At 35.5% G+C, this 19540-nt stretch overlaps 1 protein-coding gene across 7 annotated transcripts in view; it reads left to right on the forward strand.

Annotated features, from left to right (window-relative positions):
- The window catches only part of LOC129907232 (solute carrier family 12 member 6), a 758459-nt gene that overhangs the window by 351524 nt on the left and 387395 nt on the right, over positions 1 to 19540 (forward strand). For all 7 annotated transcript variants that reach the window (XM_055983333.1, XM_055983338.1, XM_055983332.1 and 4 more), the window contains exon 5: positions 3619 to 3701. In XM_055983333.1, coding sequence (XP_055839308.1) covers positions 3619 to 3701 — 83 coding nt within the window. The remainder of the gene's footprint in view (positions 1 to 3618; positions 3702 to 19540) is intronic.

Raw genomic sequence — 19540 nt, forward strand, 5'->3', positions numbered from 1 at the left:
TGATGTAGTTGTAATCTATAAAGCTTACATTCGACCAAAACTTGAATACAATTGTCACATCTGGGCATATGCTCCGATAACGTATTTGAGTTTCCTGGACAGAATACAAAAACGTGCTTTCAAAATGATAGATGATAGATCAATAACTGAGACGCGTCCCTAGACCACCGACGCGACGTAATGTGTCATGTCTCTCCTTGTTTTATCGTTAATTTTATAAACAATGTTCAGATGAAATAGCTAGTTGCATTCCTCTCACTGAAACTCCCTCGCGTCAAATAAAAGAACGTTTCTTATTCCGAGCAAAGCAACATAGGGTAAACTATGCTCGTACCCTGAGGGAAAAGCCACCATAAAACTACGTAAAATCAATGAAAACCACATTGATTTAAGTATTATTCGGAATGATTTTGCGTTGAAGATGAACATTTTAAAATCAACGTGGAAAGAAGGTTAATTTTTGATGGTTTCGTATCTTAAAGTTACATAAATCAAAGTAGTTCATCCTTGAAACAACGATGTTTCAATTTCAATCTATGTTTTCCCTCAGTGTGACGAACCTTCAACTCGCTGTGTGAGAGAAACTAATCTCATTTCAAATCATATTGACTTTAATTTTCATACAAGCAGATACACTTTGAAAAATAATAATACTTTTGTTCTTTTCGAATTAAGTAATGTGTTTTTTATATAATTATTGTATTAAACACTGAATATCAGGGGCGTACGTTGAGTTGTCGGGGCAACAGGGCAAGACTACATTTTTGGGGCTCCTTTGATATAATTTTTTTTATGTAATTTTTCTTTCAAAAAAGCAATTTATTTTAGTAATTTTAGGCATTTTTTACCCCAATCTGCGGAAAAATTCCTACTGGGCTCGATTTTGGTATAGGCCTTCGTTACGGCGTTGTAATGAAGATGTGAAAAATCGACATTGATATCGCGTCCGCGTTAGAAGTTATAGAGGTCAAAAGGTCACGAAAATCAGTTTTTCGCATATATCTCGTGATCTGTTGCTCGGAGGTCAATAGGGGTCTATAGAAAATCTGTTCGTCATAAAATTATCTACAAATATTGCCTTATGCATTTTTCTGTAAATCCAACCGATTTCGGACTATATTATAACGTAGTTATTCAAACTACATAAATTTGTTCAAATTGAAATATGACTCTTTGAAGTAGTCTTAGATTGATTTGGGGTGTTTTGAGCCTCAAATGTTTTTACCCTGAGACCAAAACGTCTCAGGGTAGGTAATTTTGACCTGAGGGTCAAAATCAATTGGTAAGATTTTATTAAATAGTTAGTTAGTAGCTAAGTAACTTAGTTAGTTAGTAAGTTAGTTTGAATATCGATTACAAGTGAAACTTATAAAAACGTATTAATAAAAAGCAAAGGAGATTACACATGTATTTTTCAGTATTCAAATACTGAATTATTCACTCTTAAATAAAACAAACCTATTATTACGTATCATGTATTATGCCTACGCTTGAAACAGCTCTATTCCGAAAACGGTTGGATTTACAGAAAAATGCATAAGGCAATATTTGTAGATAATTTTATGACGAACAGATTTTCTATAGACCCCTATTGACCTCCGAGCAACAGGTCACGAGATATATGCGAAAAACTGATTTTCGTGACCTTTTGACCTCTATAACTTCTAACGCGGACGCGATATCAATGTCACATCTTCATAACAACGCCGTAACGAAGGTCTATACCAAAATCGAGCCCAGTAGGAATTTTTCCGCAGATAAAACCTAAAATTACTGGACTATAAGGTAATGCTTTTTTTTAGATGAAATATTATGTGGCCAGCCACACTGAGAAATATAATTTGTCTCTCTTGTGTCCGAAGTGATTCATGTCAAGTATCTTATCTTTTTGCTTCGATACTTTTATAACCAGTTGCAGTTGCCTTCTCTACATTGTCTCCTTACGGGGCCCTGGCGTGTTGGGGGCCCCGGTGCACCGCCCACTTGCCCCAATGGTGTGTACGCCCCTGCTGAATGTTATATATTGTTATGCCTATTTAGTTTTTGTTTATAAATGATTATTTATTTCTCGACCTTTTGTAGTCTAATTGTAGATGTTAAGACCTCTAATTGATGTGAATAAATAAATAAATATTTTTAATAAAGGTTGCCACCTAAGTTCCTATAGATTTTTTTATACCACAGGTGTTTACAATTTTTCATAAAACATTATTTTTTTACATTTTGCACCGAAAAACAAATTTCAATTTTTTTTAAGAAAATGTACAATTGTTATGAAAATTTTTAACTTCTTACGTATTGAGGCAATTATTGTGATTATATAAACAAAAAATTATAAAATTTATTCATTCGTGGTTCTGGTGAACGAAAACGTAAGATGATGACATTGAAAATACATTGAAAAAAAGCTAATATTTTCTTAACTGGTTGCGATAGAAATTTTTTCTATGTGGTTTTAGAGCAGTCATAAGTGTAACTATCAGCCATTTCAGGCTTATTAGTCCAGTGCATTTATGATGTTCACGACCCAGCAGTTTGTACCACCCCCAAATTTTTTATGCTCATTCGATAGAACATTGACTGAATATCATTACCCTGATTTTTCGCACTCGAGAAATTCACCTTTTGCCAGACATCTTGGATTTTAGTTTTTGTTGAATATCTCGATTTCAATTAATTCTACATAAAAGTTTTGTATACAAGAAACGTAGGCAATTTAATTCCGCGTCTCTTATGTTAAGAACACTTTTTCGATATTCTGAATATTAAAAAAGCTACAAGCCAATAAAGTAAAAAAAAAACCGACAAAAAATGACAATTTTAAAGTTTTGAGGACTTTTTATAAAAATTATGAAAAAACGTACCGAGAAAAGATTATTTATCCTGAAATTCTCTACAACTCTGCTATACAACTTTTTTTCTATCTCTATAAATACAAAAGTTATTAATACTTTTTTTTTGTTAAAAAATACCCCTTTTTTTACGAAATGAAGAGACTTAAATATAAAAAAATTGGTGGCAATGAATTTTCTCTTGTAACATACAGCTATAAAATACTCACTAATCATTTAAAATTCAAGATTTGGTAAAAAAAATTTAAGAAAAATGTAAAGATAAAAAACACAAACAAAAAAGAGCATTTTTAAGAAAAAAAAGTATTAATAACTTTTGTATTTATAGAGATAGAAAAAAAAGTTGTATAGCAGAGTTGTAGAGAATTTTAGGGTGAATAATCTTTTCTCGGAACGTTTTTTCATAATTTTGATAAAAAGTCCTCAAAACTTTAAAATTGTCATTTGTTTCGGTATTTTTTACTTTTTTGGCTTGTAACTTTTTTAATATTCAGAATATCGAAAAAGTGTTCTAACATAAAAGACGCGGAATTAAATTGCCTACGTTTCTTGCATACACAACTTTTATGTAGGATAAATAGATTGTGAATTTTGCGAATGCGAAAAATCAGGGTAATGATATTCAGCCAATGCTTTGTCGAATGAGCAAAAAAAATTTGGGGTTGGTACAAACTGCTGGGTCAAATTATAAATGCACTGGACTATATCCATTCTTTACTGGACACTGTATATGTGTGTTTGATTCATTTAATCAATTTATTTTCAGACAATGCTAACAGCGATATCAATGTCAGCAATTGCTACGAATGGCGTCGTACCGGCAGGAGGCAGCTACTTTATGATATCAAGGTAAATTATTTTGATTCAGTTTTAAGATTCTATTTCAAAATTTTTAAACTTAAATCGTAGTAAAATATTCCACTTTGTTATTAGATTTCCAATTAAATAAATTTAGAAAGATATTTATTAATTTATATCAACAGTTAGGGTTGAGGATCAGATTTTTAATACGAGATCACTTGGCTGTCAGGCTCTTAGGATTAACCCCGAGTTAACTTTAAAAGTTATATTAACAATAGGCGTGTTTTTTTGGTAAAGCTATCAGCAGTAGGATTTTCCAAATATTAACACTGAACAAAAATTTATATGCAGGCACCAAGAGAAAGAAAAACGTAAACTTATAGACTTCGTAAAAATTCTATCCCCAGCTTGGTTTATCGGTAGCTGCGTGTTGTTTTTGTAATGCATGTAAATAGGCCAGTCATTATGTCGGAAAAAAGAGCTTAGAAATGCAAAATGACCGAGAAAGCTAAATTTGGGATATGTTGTAGGGGATGCTGAAAAAAGCTTAACTTGAAGTTTTCGACCAAGATTTCCTATGAGCTTTTTCCGCAATAACTTTTTTGACAATAACTCGGCTATGACATTATCTATTTTTTGGTGATGAATATCCAAAAAAATATTAAAATCAAATTTGTAGACCCTGTTCAGACCTACAATTTCGTATTTTTTTTTGACATTAAAAAAAACATGAATGATTGTTTTTTTTCACAACCGAACGAGCGGCTTGCTTGGCGGTGGGTGCGGACTAAACGAATTTGTGGGCGGCTAGAGGTCGTAATTTTTGTCAAAAAAAAAAAATAAAAATACGAAATTGTAGGTCTGAACAGGGTCTACAAATTTGATATTCATCACCAAAAAATAGATAATGTCAAAAAACAAATCGCATATCTTAAATTTTCGACTTTTTTGATCGATATCTCGAAAACGGTTCAAGATACGCAAAAAATGTGTATGCATGAATTGTAGAACATGGTAAAAGCTACAAAAAAACACTTTGTAAAATTTTCGTATCTCGAAGGATAGCCGAGTTATTGTCAAAATAGTTATTGCGGAAAAAGCTCATAGGAAATCTTGGTCGAAAACTTCAAGTTAAGCTTTTTTAAGCATCCCCTACAAAATATCCAAAATTTAGCTTTCTCGGTCATTTTGCATTTCCAAATGTGTACATATAATGACTGGACTATAAACGCCAACTGCGAATACGGATAGCAATGCCAAAAAAACACAGCTAATATTTGCCTTCGTCTGTCACTTATGGGTAATTCTCATTGTGTCTTTCTAACGTCACACCCGTTACATCTTATTTGAAGATATTCTCAGACAGCACAATTATTAGAGTAATTTTATTATTAAAAACAACAAAACAAATTAATTTACTAATACACCAGCGCCAAACCGGTTTTCAGAGGCAAAAGTTGAAAAAATTATTAGCAGCATAAGGGTGGTGGAAAAATTTGGGATAAAAGGAATATGAATGAAAAATAAATTGCCCACAAACAAATTGGGGGCAGGAGGTGGGTGTCAAAAATCGTGTTCTTTTACGATTTCAGTCAAAAGTAGACCTCCTATCGAAAAAAGTTAAATGCAAAAGTTGTAGATAGTAAAAGTGTCTACAACTTTTACTCAAACCATTTTTTTATATAACCTCAAAAATAAAAAAAAAAAAAAAAAGCAAAAATATGATTCTTTTATTTTTTATTTTTATCTATTAAAATACGTAATTTAGTGAATAGGTAAATAAATAAGAGCGAAAAACAAAAATATGCTTATATACTCTCATGGAATTACCCTTATGTAATTAAGGATCTACTCGTGTTCCGACTAAAGCCTGGTGTACAGTTGTTTTTGATAAAAAAAATAAGTGGTGAAAAAAAATTTTCTTGAAAAAAAAAATTTCTGTGGTGAACATTGTTTTGCGAGAAAAAAAATCGTGGTGAGTATAAATTTTTTTCGATTTTGGTTCACAGGTTTGGTGAAGGTTAAAACTAATTTAGTGAATAAATTAGATAGACATTAGTCTTATTCTGTAGTATTAAGTTCACATTTTTTTTGTTAACGTGCGAAAGAGAGGTGATAATGCTGGACCAGCATCTCTGCTGACGTTGTTTACGTTTAAATAGATGTGCATCGATTCCAATAGGTGCGTTAAGCCGACGTCTTTTGGATTCGCATTCTACCAACTTGAAATTAAAAGCGCCAATATTATGCTGATTGGAAATTATGTGTTTAGCTGAGTGCTGCAGGATCGTTGGAAAAATTCCCTTTGTTGGAAATATTGACATCAAAAGGGAGAAAGGGAAACCCGCCTTGTTTTGTGGGAATTAAGTTTTCAGAATGTTTTATTAAATTTTTGAAAAATAAAAAAGTGAACACATAATTTTTATATAACTGCTTTAAATAAAATGAAAAAAAGGTCTCCTTTGAAAAATTATGTATGTATTTCATATAACTGGAATTTTGTAGCCCTGACCTTAAGCCTAGTACGCAGCTGAAGAGAAATGAAAACTTTTCAAGTCTTGAAAGTTAACAGCAAACATGTTAACGAAAAAATACCATCAGGGGTTATGTCAAAGTCAAAATAATATAAATAAAAAAAAAAACCAAGAAAAAAACATCAAAATAAGTCTTACAGAAAAAACAAAAAAAAAATTACGTTGTAATATTTTTGTATGTAAAATTTCTATTTGCTTCAGCTGCGTACTAGGCTTTAAAGGCAAAAGAAAGAATGAATTGTTAAAACTTAACTTCAAAGGCAATATTTTGAATTACGATCACTTTTTTCTTGGACTTTATATTGAAGAGCTTTGTACTATAATCTTGTATCCCACATATACATATGTGGGCTAGACTATTCGGAGTTTAAAAACAAGAGAAAATTTACGAAATATCCATTACAAGCAAATGGCAGACATAATTTCCAATCAGCATTATTGACGCTTCTAATTTCAAAGTTGGTAGAATGCGAATCTAATAGACGTCGGTCGGCTTAACGTATTGGAATCGATGCACATCTATTTGAACGACAATATCGTCAACAGAGATGCTGGTCCAGCATTTTCACCTCTCTTTTACGTGCTAACAAAAAAAAAAAAATGTAAACTAAATACCTACTATTTATTTAACAGAACTAAATTGCTAGTTATTCAATTACATTTTTATAAACATAGGTGTGAAAAGATATTATTTAATTTATTAATTGCAAATGAAAAAATGTTGATTTAAATTTACAAGAACTGGTTATTGATTTATCAAACAAATTGTTATCCTTATTATTGTAGATATTAAATAATTTAAACATTTTATTTAATGGAGAGAATTGTTCATAATTGGTACGATAGCTTGGGATATTTATGCTGTCCGGTATATACCTTAAGTTTCTTTGAGGAATATTAAAGTTAATACTAGACAGAAGGTGGAAAGAGTCTATTGTACCGTTGATTATTTTTACAATGAACACGAAACATAGATAGAAACGTCTGTTCTCAAGACTAGGTAAGTCAATTAGTCTAAGTCTGTTCTCGTAAGGTGGGAGATCATAAGGATTGTTCCAACCTAGTCCTCTGAGTGCAAATCTAAGAAATCGCCTTTGTACCTGTTCAAGCCTATTTTTATGGCATTCATAGTGTGGTGACCAAACTTGACAGGCATATTCTAAAATGGGACGAACAAAAGATATAAACAGCTGTTTTGTAACATAAGGGTCGGAAAATTGTTTTGACTCTCTCTTTATCCAACCGAGAATAGAATTTGCTTTATTGGTAATGGAGTTGATATGCTGAATAAATTCGAGTTTACGATCAAATGTCACACCGAGAACAGATATAATCATTTTCACGAGTTATGAATGTATCGTTAAACATATAAATAAACGAAGTAAAAGACAACTTTCTTGTAAAACACATAGTTTTACATTTATCGACGTTAAGAAACAAACAGTTACGTGTGCGGTGTGCACCAGACAAAAAACGAATTAAAGTCGCATTGAAGTTCCAGTCAATTTGTGACAACAATAAATTAAGCTTTGAAAAATCATTTTTTTTAAATTAAAAGAATAAAAATTTTCACATATTTCATTATCCAGATTACAAAAATTGTTAAAAAGTGAACATATTAGGGATGGGTGATGATTATCCTCAGGCACTTAGGGCTCGGTTGATTTTGTTATTTTAATATCGTCATTAATTGTAGTAAATACTAGATCAAGCAGTTTTCCATTATTATTCAAAACATCGTTTAGTTGAAAAAGTCCAAGTGATGTTAAATCGTCAATCAGTTTTGAGTCGTCAGATCTGAGGTTACCAGTTGGCAACATAAAATTAGTTTCCGAACAGCGAGACCATGCGACATTGGTAAGGTTAAAATCACCAAAGCAGATGATTTCATCTTGATATTCCAATAGATCGTATACATAGCTGAGATATTCAAATGCTTTAGAATAAACTTCGTGTGAGCTTCCAGGAACAATATGTAATACTATAACATAAATGTTTTTGTCCTTAAATGATATTTTCACGCAGAGAATTTCTTTGTCAAGTGCAACAGGTACATTAATCGGTGAGGTTACAAAGTTAGATTTTATCGCTATTAGTATTCCACCTCCAACAGTATCGATTGTTCAGAATATCTATCTCGTCTGTAGACATTAAATGTTTCGTCAAAAATTTCAGAGTCGCTGGTACCTGCATGTAGCCAAGTTTCGGTGAGACAAATTATATTATATGAGCAGATCGAAGATGAATAGTAGACCTTGTTGGTCTTAGTCCTAAGTCCTCTAACGTTTTGGTAAAATATGTCAATTAATAGCGACGAATTGTCTGTCTTGTCCAAGTTTTTTGAAAAGGATTACGATTTCGAACAGCATTTCTTTTGTTCACAAATTCGTGAACTATGATGTCTTCGGGCGAATAATTCTTTTCTAGCAGAATGTTAAACATGTCAGGTGTAACATATAGCTTAAACGAGGAATAATCTATACTTTTAGCTGGTAGTTGCTCAATTTTTAGTTTTGCTTGGTTGAATTGTGTAGTGATGTAAGCAGATATGTCCTCACAGCTAGTATTCGGATCAAAGTTTGATAAGAAAATGCACTTAAATCGCTCAGCTGCTTTAAGTTGAATTTTAAGATCCTTATATAAATTAGTTTCAGGATCATTTGTTGACATTGAATTTGTAGGAACTGTGATGGTAGACGAAGAATTAGGAGGGAGAGAGGTTGAAGAAAATGCTTGAGATGGTGTTGAAGTCGAAGTTATTATAGTTGCAGGGTGAGTTGTCGTTGAAACAAAAGGAGGCAAAGTTGAAGTTGAAGACTCAGACACACATACAATCGGAGGATGAAGTGAGGAAGTAGATGTCGTTAGTGATTTAGATATCGAAGGTAACGTAGCAAGTGTGATTGATAATGAGGATGAGACTGATGGCGTGGATACAGATGATAATGAGGTTGATGACGATGAGGAAACAAAAGTGGAAGATGTTGAAGAAAAAGAGTTTGCAGGCAATTAGACTAATGTCTATCTAATATATTTAGTATAATAGTTTTACTCTTCATTTTTTGCTAAAAATTATAAACTATGTCTTTTATTTACATTAATACAGGGTGTCCCAAAAGTTAACGTTGAAACGAAAACGGTAGATAGGGTAGTAGCCCGGGAGCCAGCGTCATTAATTTTTGAAAGATTTGCTAATGGATGAATTTATTTTTTTCGGGTAGTTTTTAAGTTAGAAAAGCATAAAATCGATGCCTGCAGGTGCACCCGTGGTGCATTAATTTACAGTTAATTTTCAAAGTTGCAAATAAAAGGAGGTCAATTTCAATCAATTTTTAATTCATTTTTATTATTCTTCAACTTAAAACTATCTTAAAGCTAGACAAAAATTTATAAAAAACTAGCCTACTTATCAATTACTTACAACTAACTTAATGGCCCTATACGGGCACTCTACGTTATACTTCTTTCTTTTTTTTTTGTATTTTTTGTATTTTTTTTGGTGCCACCCCAACTGTCCCTACTTAAAACTAAACACCTGACACTATGTAAGCCAGCCAAGGCATAAAAACAAAGACCACTTTAACCATTTACACTATTATGAAACCACCAAAACTGGTTCTCCTGCCTTACCCTTTCTCTTCGGCCCCGATCGGACACAGTCCTACTGAACCAAAGACGCCCTTCTCCGCCTAGTGCGAGGATGTCCCTGTCATACAGCAGTCTCCTGTCCACGGTTCTTCGCCCGACGTGGTAGATTAGCGGAACTGCCAATCTATCCTGTACAAGCCCCCGACTATCGAAATAGAGGAATGCCTCAGGCGGAATGTCGCCGCTTAAACACACACTCTTGAAGTATTCGTCGTTAGGGTAGTAGGCCCCAAAAATTAAGCTATTTGAAGAGGCCATCGCTTTTGAAACGTGGCCACGAACAAGCTTCAGCATAAAGTTATCAATTCTATTTATGTTGGCCCAATTGTATAAAACCTCATTGAAATAGTAATGCGTGTAATCAGATTCGGGTGTTCTATGCAGACCAAGGCAACGTCTAAAAAACTGCCTCTCAAACACCCGAAACTTTTCCATTTGAGATGGAGCAACGTTGAACCACACAGGGCATCCATAGACAATCATAGGCCGGATGAGGGCCATGTAGCAAATCACCTTAACCCTGGTGTCGACTGCTATAAAACAGCTGTTTCGTCAGGGCAAAGGCTCCCCTAGCCCTGGCCAGAGCAGCATCCATATGTCTTTTGAAGTATAGATATTGATCTAGCCAGATGCCAAGGTACTTTACTACACTTTTACTCGGCAGTGGATGTCCGTGTGGTCCAACGATCGCCAGCTTCTGCCAGTTTCTTCGCATTACCCCTGAAGCCCTAGCCAAGGGAGTCCTAAATAGAATCGTTTCTGATTTCTGATAGTTAATTTTCAAATTCCAGTCATTACAATATCGCTGAATTTTTTCAAAGTCACGTTGCAAGAGAATTCTGATGACCTCAACTTTTGGAGCTGTTCTGTACGCAATTAGATCGTCGGCATACGCAATTGCCTGAGTTAGACTTCCTATCAGATCGCTGGTGTAAATACTTAAGAGAATCGGTGAGTTCACCGCTCCCTGTTGAAGACCATTTTTAATATTAAAAACTCCAGTAGAAGTTGCATTGCCACTTTTGACAACAAACGTTCTACCATTGAGCATGTCATAAAGCATATATAAAAGTGGTTTATTTATACCAAGCCTTGTTAATTTTAGATAGAGACCTTCTAACCAAACGGTGTCGTAAGCTTTTTCCAAATCAACAAGACCCGACCGACCCCAGGGCCCCCACTGGAACTGGAGACAATGCAGAGAAGGAAACTGTTAGCATAAATTGAGTTACGAAGTAACCAGGGAGACAAATTATGTCATTCGGTGTAATGTATAATGCATTGATAGCCACACAATATATGTGTATATTGATTTTAAAAAAAGGTTACCCCAGGGGCCCCAAACAAAATAAACTGCTTTTTTAAAAGAAAAATTATAATTTTATCTTAGGGCCTCAAAAACTATTACTTGAAAAATCTTTGCCACCACAAATAATGCATTAGGGGCCCCAAAAAAGCAAAAAAATATTATTTGAGGATCCTCAAAAGCGGTTCAAAACATTCAAATGGAAAATTTAATATAAATCCAGGGGCCCCAACATAAATACATCAGGGCCCAAAATAAAAACATAACGTTATTGGTGGCATTCCGAATATTACTTCAGAACTTCTTGGCTCCAAAAAAATTATTTTATATTTTAGGGGCCTCTAAGCACTTAATTTTGAGGCTCTAAAAATAATTTTTCAGGGGCCCCAAAATAAAAAAAATTATGTATGTCTGATGATGGAAAATAAAATTATGTATTTATTACTTCAGAACAGAGGCCCCAAGAACTATCGATTCTAAGCTAAACAAATTTTTATTTTAGGGGCCTCTAAATATTTAATTTTGGGGGCCCCTAGTACACGTGTTTACTACATTTATGAGAGACATTTTAAGTAAGTATAGCAAAGTGCATTACGAACATATTAAAACATTAAAATAAACCTAAAAATAAATAAATAAATAAGCCATACAAAAAAAAACGTATGGCGTATACGTAATTTTTATTTGTAACTAAGGGGTCCCAAAATTTAGTCTTACCCCGGGGCCTCGGCGACTCAACGTACGCCACTGCCACTGAGAAAGAGTCCTATTGATAACTTTTTCAAATACTTTGCTGATACTTGGAAGGAGACTTATCGACCGGAGATTTGCCGGATTGGAGTTGTCCTTTCCCTTTTTCGGTAGAGGATGTACCACCGCTGTTTTCCAACGCTTTGGATAATATGCCTTATGTTAAAATTATGTTGTTATGGCAATACTATATATTTGTTCTTTCTTCTTTATTCCATTGTAATATTCTTTGATTTATCATTTCATGTAATTCCTTTTGTCATTACATTCTTATTCTTTAAATAAACTTTGCCTTATTAAGACGTGTCTCTTTAATTCGAACAATTTAAATTCTAACAGGTTATGGTGCCCAAGCCTAACATTTTTTTTTTGATTTGTAAAATTTAATTAGTTTATTTAAAAGGGAAGTTTAGCTTATTTTTTTTATAATTAATTAAATTATTTTTCTGGTAACCGCATAAAATGAGTTCTCAAGGTTTGTATTCCATTGAAAAATTGGACGACTCCAATTATGCCTCGTGGTCAATACACATGAAGAGCATCCTAATACATGCTGATCTTTGGGGAATTACCAGTGGAAAAATTGTAAAACGAGAAAATGCAACTCCAGCAGAAGTTATTTTGTTCGATGCAAAAGATGAGAAGGCGCTAGCGAGCATAATGTTGTGCATTAAACCTGCTCAGTTGAACCACGTGCGTAATTGTCCAACAGCTAAAAAAGCTTGGGACACATTGAAAGAAATCTATGAACCTTCAGGTCCTGCACGTAAAGTGACTTTGTTTAAAAAATTGCTTCAACTTAGATTGTCTGACGAGTCCAATTGATAAGCTAGCAGAAATCAATGTTGATATTGATGATGAATTGGTGGTTATAATTCTGCTCTCTAGCCTACCCGATTCGTTCGAGAATTTTGTAATTGCCATAGAGACGCGCGATGAGCTCCCACTTTTAAAGTTGCTTAAAGTGAAGCTGATGGAAGAAGGAGCTAGAAGGCATGAAAGAATAAATAAGGTGAAAGATGTGGATCAGGGAGAGCATGCATTTGTTGCACGCGCCAAAAAATATTCCAAGGTTAAGAACGGTGCAGGCGGGAGTAATTCATCAAGCTACGAAAGTAGTAAAAAAGGAAAACGAATAAATGGCAAATGCTTTAATTGTGGTCGTCGCTTCCATTTTGCGTCTCATTGCAAAGAGGAAAAAAGAGACCGAGATAATGAACATTCGTTTTCCATTCTCGCTTCTACATCTACTGGCTTTAGCTTAGATAAAGATTCTTGGTGCATTGATAGCGGAGCCACGTCACACCTGTGCTGTGATAGAAATTTGTTTGTTTCTTATGCAGAGCGAAAAGAAAAAATTATTCTGGCAGGGGATAATTTTATAATGGCCGAGGGGAGAGGCGATGTTTGCTTTAAATTTCATGGGCGAAATATGAATTTACGTGATGTGTTGTTCGTTCCCTCAATGCAAGGCAATTTTGTGTCAGTAAGTCGGGCAGTGGACAATGGTCTGTCGGTTGTTTTTGGGAAAGAGACTGCAACGATGAAAAACCAAAGAGGAGACGCCATAATAAAGGCCTTTATGTGCGGTGGTCTTTTCTTATTTAAAGCTGATGCAAATAAATGTATGATTGCAAGAGGTGTAACTCACGATGCAATTGAGTGGCATAATCGATACGGTCATTTAAACTTTGATAGTCTTAAAGAAATGTCGACTAAAAAACTAGTAAATGGACTTACAATTAGAGATGTGCCAGTCAATAATGAGTGCGTGACTTGTGCGAAAAGTAAAATATGTGCAAAGCCATTCCCTAGTGCAACATTGACCCGCTCCCAAGATCTATTAGAAGTTGTGCACAGTGACGTATGTGGCCCTATGAATAAAAAGTCGACAGGAGGGTCTCGATATTTTGTCACTTTTATAGATGACATGTCTCGCTACATGTTTGTTTACTTTCTTAAGACCAAAGCGGAGGTGTTTAACGCTTTCAAATCTTTTAAGGCTTTAGTGGAAAAGCAAACTGGTAGAAAAGTAAAAATTCTGCGTAGTGAAAATGGGGGTGAATACCTATCGACAGAGTTCGGTGCATTTCTGGATGCAGAGAGTATTCAGCGTCAGCTGACTGTTCCGCACACACCCCAACAGAATGGCGTTGCCGAGCGCGCCAATCGAACTCTCACAGAAATGGCCAGGAGCATGATTGTACATAGTAGGCTAGATGCAAGTTTTTGGGCTGAGGCCGTTGCAACAGCAGTTTATCTGCGAAATAGAGCTGCTACAAAAACTCTTATCAATAAGACTCCTTACGAGGTATGGACCCGAAAAAAGCCAACGGTATCACATCTTCAGGTTTTTGGTTGCTTGGTTATAGCAAATGATAAGACGCAGACAAAGAAGTTTCATCCAAAAGGAAGAGAAATGATTATGGTTGGTTATTCAGACGTCTGTAAGGCATATCAGTTGTATGACCCTGAAACAAAGAAAGTAGTCGTCAGCAGGGATGTGTTGTTTATGAAACAACTATATGTCAATCAAAAGAATAAAGTTTTGAGTGCAGATAAAGATGACGTTTTGCAGTTGGTTTGCGATTTGGATGAGGTTGTTGCTGCTGACGCTCAAGTTGATGAAGTCTGCGAAGTTGCCAATGATATCGTTGAAGTTGGTCACGATTCTGTTGAAGTTGGTGAAGTTGACGAGGTTGCTGTTGATGGTGTTGTTGCCGAATTTATTTGTGAACCTGATCAAATTGGCGAAGTAAGCGTAGTCACCGATGATGTTGTTGTTGCTGAAACTGGTTCTATTTCTGGTGATGTTGCTATGGAAGAGGTAGCTTTTGTTCGTCCTGGGAAGCGTGAATCAGAAGACGACAGTACGAGTGATGACTGCCAAGAAAAGATTAGGTGCTGCAGAGGAAGACCTAGAATAATTCGAACAGGCAGACCTGGACGCCCCCGGAAAGAATTTCATCATGCACTCAATATGTTTGAAGAGGATTGTGAATTAATTCCACAAACAGTCGAAGAGGCTCTTAATGGAAAACATTCAAAACAATGGCTGGCCTCGATGCAGAAAGAATTTCAATCTTTGGTGAACAATGGTACTTGGTCGTTGGTCGATCTTCTACCAGGAGAAAAGGCACTTGGTAACAAATGGGTGTTCACATTGAAGAAAAATGCAAATGGAAGCATTGAAAGGTTAAAATCGCGTTTGGTGGCCAAAGGATGTGAACAGCGTTATGGAGTTAATTTTCTGGAAACCTTTTCACCAGTAGTGAGATATGCAACCATACGGATGATTCTCGCGTTGGCTTGCGAGTATAACCTGCACCTGCATCAAATGGATGTCTCATCAGCCTATCTAAATAGTGAGCTTCGTGACACTGTCTACATGAAACAGCCGGAACCGTTTGTCGATGTAAAGTCTCCCAACAAAGTTCTGAAGCTGAATAAAGCTCTTTATGGCTTGAAACAAAGTGGACGAGAATGGAACGAAAAGTTAGATTCCGTTTTGAAGAAAATTGGTTTTTCTCCGTGCGCAAGCGAGCCGTGTGTTTATACGAAAAATCATAAAGCAAGCTCTAAATTAAATGAACTCGTTGAGATCAAAGCTCAAATTGCTAGAGAATTTGAGGTTGTAGACGGAGGCAAGATACATTATTTTCTGGGTATGGAAATAAACCGGGAAGGCGAAACTGGCCCCCTAACTGTATGTCAGCGGGAATACATTAAAAATCTTTTAAGCCAGTGTGGAATGGAAAATTGTCGACCAGTTTCAACACCTCTCGATGCAGGGTACCAAGTTAATTGTTCTAATGAAAGCTGTAAAAGAGTCGATGGTACGCACTATCAATCTCTTATTGGCACACTGATGTATCTCGCAATTTCTACACGTCCTGATATACTTCATTCCGTGTGTAAGCTCTCACAACGAAATATGGATCCCCATACCGAACACGAAGCTGGTGTTTGGCATATTCTCAGGTATCTCCAAAAAACACTTGATTACAAATTGCATTATTTCAAAACAGGAAAGCCAATTGAATGTTTCGTGGACGCAGACTGGGGAGGTGATGCCAGTGACAGAAAGTCTTTCACTGGGTATACTTTCGTTGCAGCAGGAGGTGTTTTTTCATGGGAGTCGAAAAAAACAAAACCTAGTGGCTCTCTCAAGTACTGAGGCGGAGTACGTTGCCCTTTCGACTGCAGCAAAAGAAGCAGGTTATATTAAGAAATTAATTACTGAGATGGGTTTCGATGGAGCCAACCCAATGGTGCTTAACAGCGACAACCAGAGTGCTCAGCATTTGATAAAAAATCCTGTTTATCATGCTCGCAGCAAGCATATAGACATCAAGTATCATCATATTCGTTCGTTATATAAAGACAATGTAATAAATTTGAATTATGTAAATATAGTCTAAGAGCCCAGAGCAGATTTTGGGAGTTTTTGGATAACCGAAAATGGGTCATATGTATGTGTAGGTAATAGCGTCCTGATGAAGAATTCGAAAGTCTGGCAGGTTTATTTCACGGCATTCTATGGTTTATGGGGAGTTGAAAAATGCATTTTTTCCGATTTTTGTGTCGAGTATATAACCACTTTAATTCATATAGAGCCGATAGAGGGCGATACCTTGATTGCAAAAAGTTCGGTCCCAGACGTTTTATTCACGGCATTACCCCCGCCAGACGTCCTTGAAGATTCGCGAAATGGCGATTTTCATACAAAAGTCAGAATATTATTTTTTGCAAGATATATAACCGTCTGGTGGTACCTATTAAAAAATAACCACTACCCCTTGATAGAAAATAAATTAGTGCCAGACGTTTTATTCACGGCATTACCCCCGCCAGACGTCCTTGAAGAGTAGCGAAATGGCGATTTTCATACAAAAGTCAGAATATTATTTTTTGTAAGATATATAACCGTCTGGTGGTACCTTTTAAAAAATCACCACTACCCCCTGATAGAAAATAAATTAGTGCCAGACGTTTTAACTACGGCATTACCCCCGCCAGACGTCCTTGAAGATTCGCGAAATGGCGATTTTCATACAAAAGTCAAAATATTATTTTTTGCAAGATATATAACCGTCTGGTAGTACCTTTTAAAAAATTACCACTACCCCCTGATAGAAAATAAATTAGTGCCAGACGTTTTATTCACGGCATTACCCCCGCCAGACGTCCTTGAAGAGTAGCGAAATGGCGATTTTCATACAAAAGTCAGAATATTATTTTTTGTAAGATATATAACCGTCTGGTGGTACCTTTTAAAAAATCACCACTACCCCCTGATAGAAAATAAATTAGTGCCAGACGTTTTAACCACGGCATTACCCCCGCCAGACGTCTTTGAAGAGTCGCGAAATGGCGATTTTCATACAAAAGTCAGAATATTATTTTTTGTAAGATATATAACCGTCTGGTGGTACCTTTTAAAAAATCAATACTACCCCCTGATAGAAAATAAATTAGTGCCAGACGTTTTAACTACGGCATTACCCCCGCCAGACGTCCTTGAAGATTCGCGAAATGGCGATTTTCATACAAAAGTCAAAATATTATTTTTTGCAAGATATATAACCGTCTGGTAGTACCTTTTAAAAAATTACCACTACCCCCTGATAGAAAATAAATTAGTGCCAGACGTTTTATTCAAGGCATTACCCCCGCCAGACGTCCTTGAAGAGTAGCGAAATGGCGATTTTCATACAAAAGTCAGAATATTATTTTTTGCAAGATATATAACCGTCTGGTGGTACCTATTAAAAAATAACCACTACCCCTTGATAGAAAATAAATTAGTGCCAGACGTTTTATTCACGGCATTACCCCCGCCAGACGTCCTTGAAGATTCGCGAAATGGCGATTTTCATACAAAAGTCAGAATATTATTTTTTGTAAGATATATAACCGTCTGGTGGTACCTATTAAAAAATAACCACTACCCATTGATAAAAAATAAATTAGTGCCAGACGTTTTAACCACGGCATTACCCCCGCCAGACGTCCTTGAAGAGTAGCGAAATCCCGATTTTCATACAAAAGTCAGAATATTATTTTTTGTAAGATATATAACCGTCTGGTGGTACCTATTAAAAAATCACCACTACCCATTGATAGAAAATAAATTAGTGCCAGACGTTTAAATCACGGCATTACCCCCACCAGACGTCCTTGAAGAGTCGCGAAATGACGATTTTCATACAAAAGTCAAAATATTATTTTTTGCAAGATATATAACAGTAGATTTATAATAAAGCATTTCGAGACTCTTCAAGGCAGTCTTACAAAAAATAATATTCTGACTTTTGTATGAAAATCGCCATTTCGCGACTCTTCAAAGACGTCTGGCGGGGGTAATGCCGTGGTTAAAACGTCTGGCACTAATTTATTTTCTATCAGGGGGTAGTGGTGATTTTTTAAAAGGTACCACCAGACGGTTATATATCTTACAAAAAATAATATTCTGACTTTTGTATGAAAATCGCCATTTCGCTACTCTTCAAGGACGTCTGGCGGGGGTAATGCCGTGAATAAAACGTCTGGCACTAATTTATTTTCTATCAGGGGGTAGTGGTAATTTTTTAAAAGGTACTACCAGACGGTTATATATCTTGCAAAAAATAATATTTTGACTTTTGTATGAAAATCGCCATTTCGCGAATCTTCAAGGACGTCTGGCGGGGGTAATGCCGTAGTTAAAACGTCTGGCACTAATTTATTTTCTATCAGGGGGTAGTGGTGATTTTTTAAAAGGTACTACCAGACGGTTATATATCTTGCAAAAAATAATATTTTGACTTTTGTATGAAAATCGTCATTTCGCGACTCTTCAAGGACGTCTGGTGGGGGTAATGCCGTGATTTAAACGTCTGGCACTAATTTATTTTCTATCAATGGGTAGTGGTGATTTTTTAATAGGTACCACCAGACGGTTATATATCTTACAAAAAATAATATTCTGACTTTTGTATGAAAATCGGGATTTCGCTACTCTTCAAGGACGTCTGGCGGGGGTAATGCCGTGGTTAAAACGTCTGGCACTAATTTATTTTTTATCAATGGGTAGTGGTTATTTTTTAATAGGTACCACCAGACGGTTATATATCTTACAAAAAATAATATTCTGACTTTTGTATGAAAATCGCCATTTCGCGAATCTTCAAGGACGTCTGGCGGGGGTAATGCCGTGAATAAAACGTCTGGCACTAATTTATTTTCTATCAAGGGGTAGTGGTTATTTTTTAATAGGTACCACCAGACGGTTATATATCTTGCAAAAAATAATATTCTGACTTTTGTATGAAAATCGCCATTTCGCTACTCTTCAAGGACGTCTGGCGGGGGTAATGCCGTGGTTAAAACGTCTGGCACTAATTTATTTTCTATCAGGGGGTAGTGGTGATTTTTTAAAAGGTACCACCAGACGGTTATATATCTTGCAAAAAATAATATTTTGACTTTTGTATGAAAATCGCCATTTCGCGAATCTTCAAAGACGTCTGGCGGGGGTAATGCCGTGGTTAAAACGTCTGGCACTAATTTATTTTTTATCAATGGGTAGTGGTTATTTTTTAATAGGTACCACCAGACGGTTATACATCTTGCAAAAAATAATATTTTGACTTTTGTATGAAAATCGC

The sequence above is a fragment of the Episyrphus balteatus genome, chromosome 1 (assembly GCF_945859705.1).
Source record: "Episyrphus balteatus chromosome 1, idEpiBalt1.1, whole genome shotgun sequence".
Classification (NCBI taxonomy): Eukaryota; Metazoa; Arthropoda; class Insecta; order Diptera; family Syrphidae; genus Episyrphus; species Episyrphus balteatus.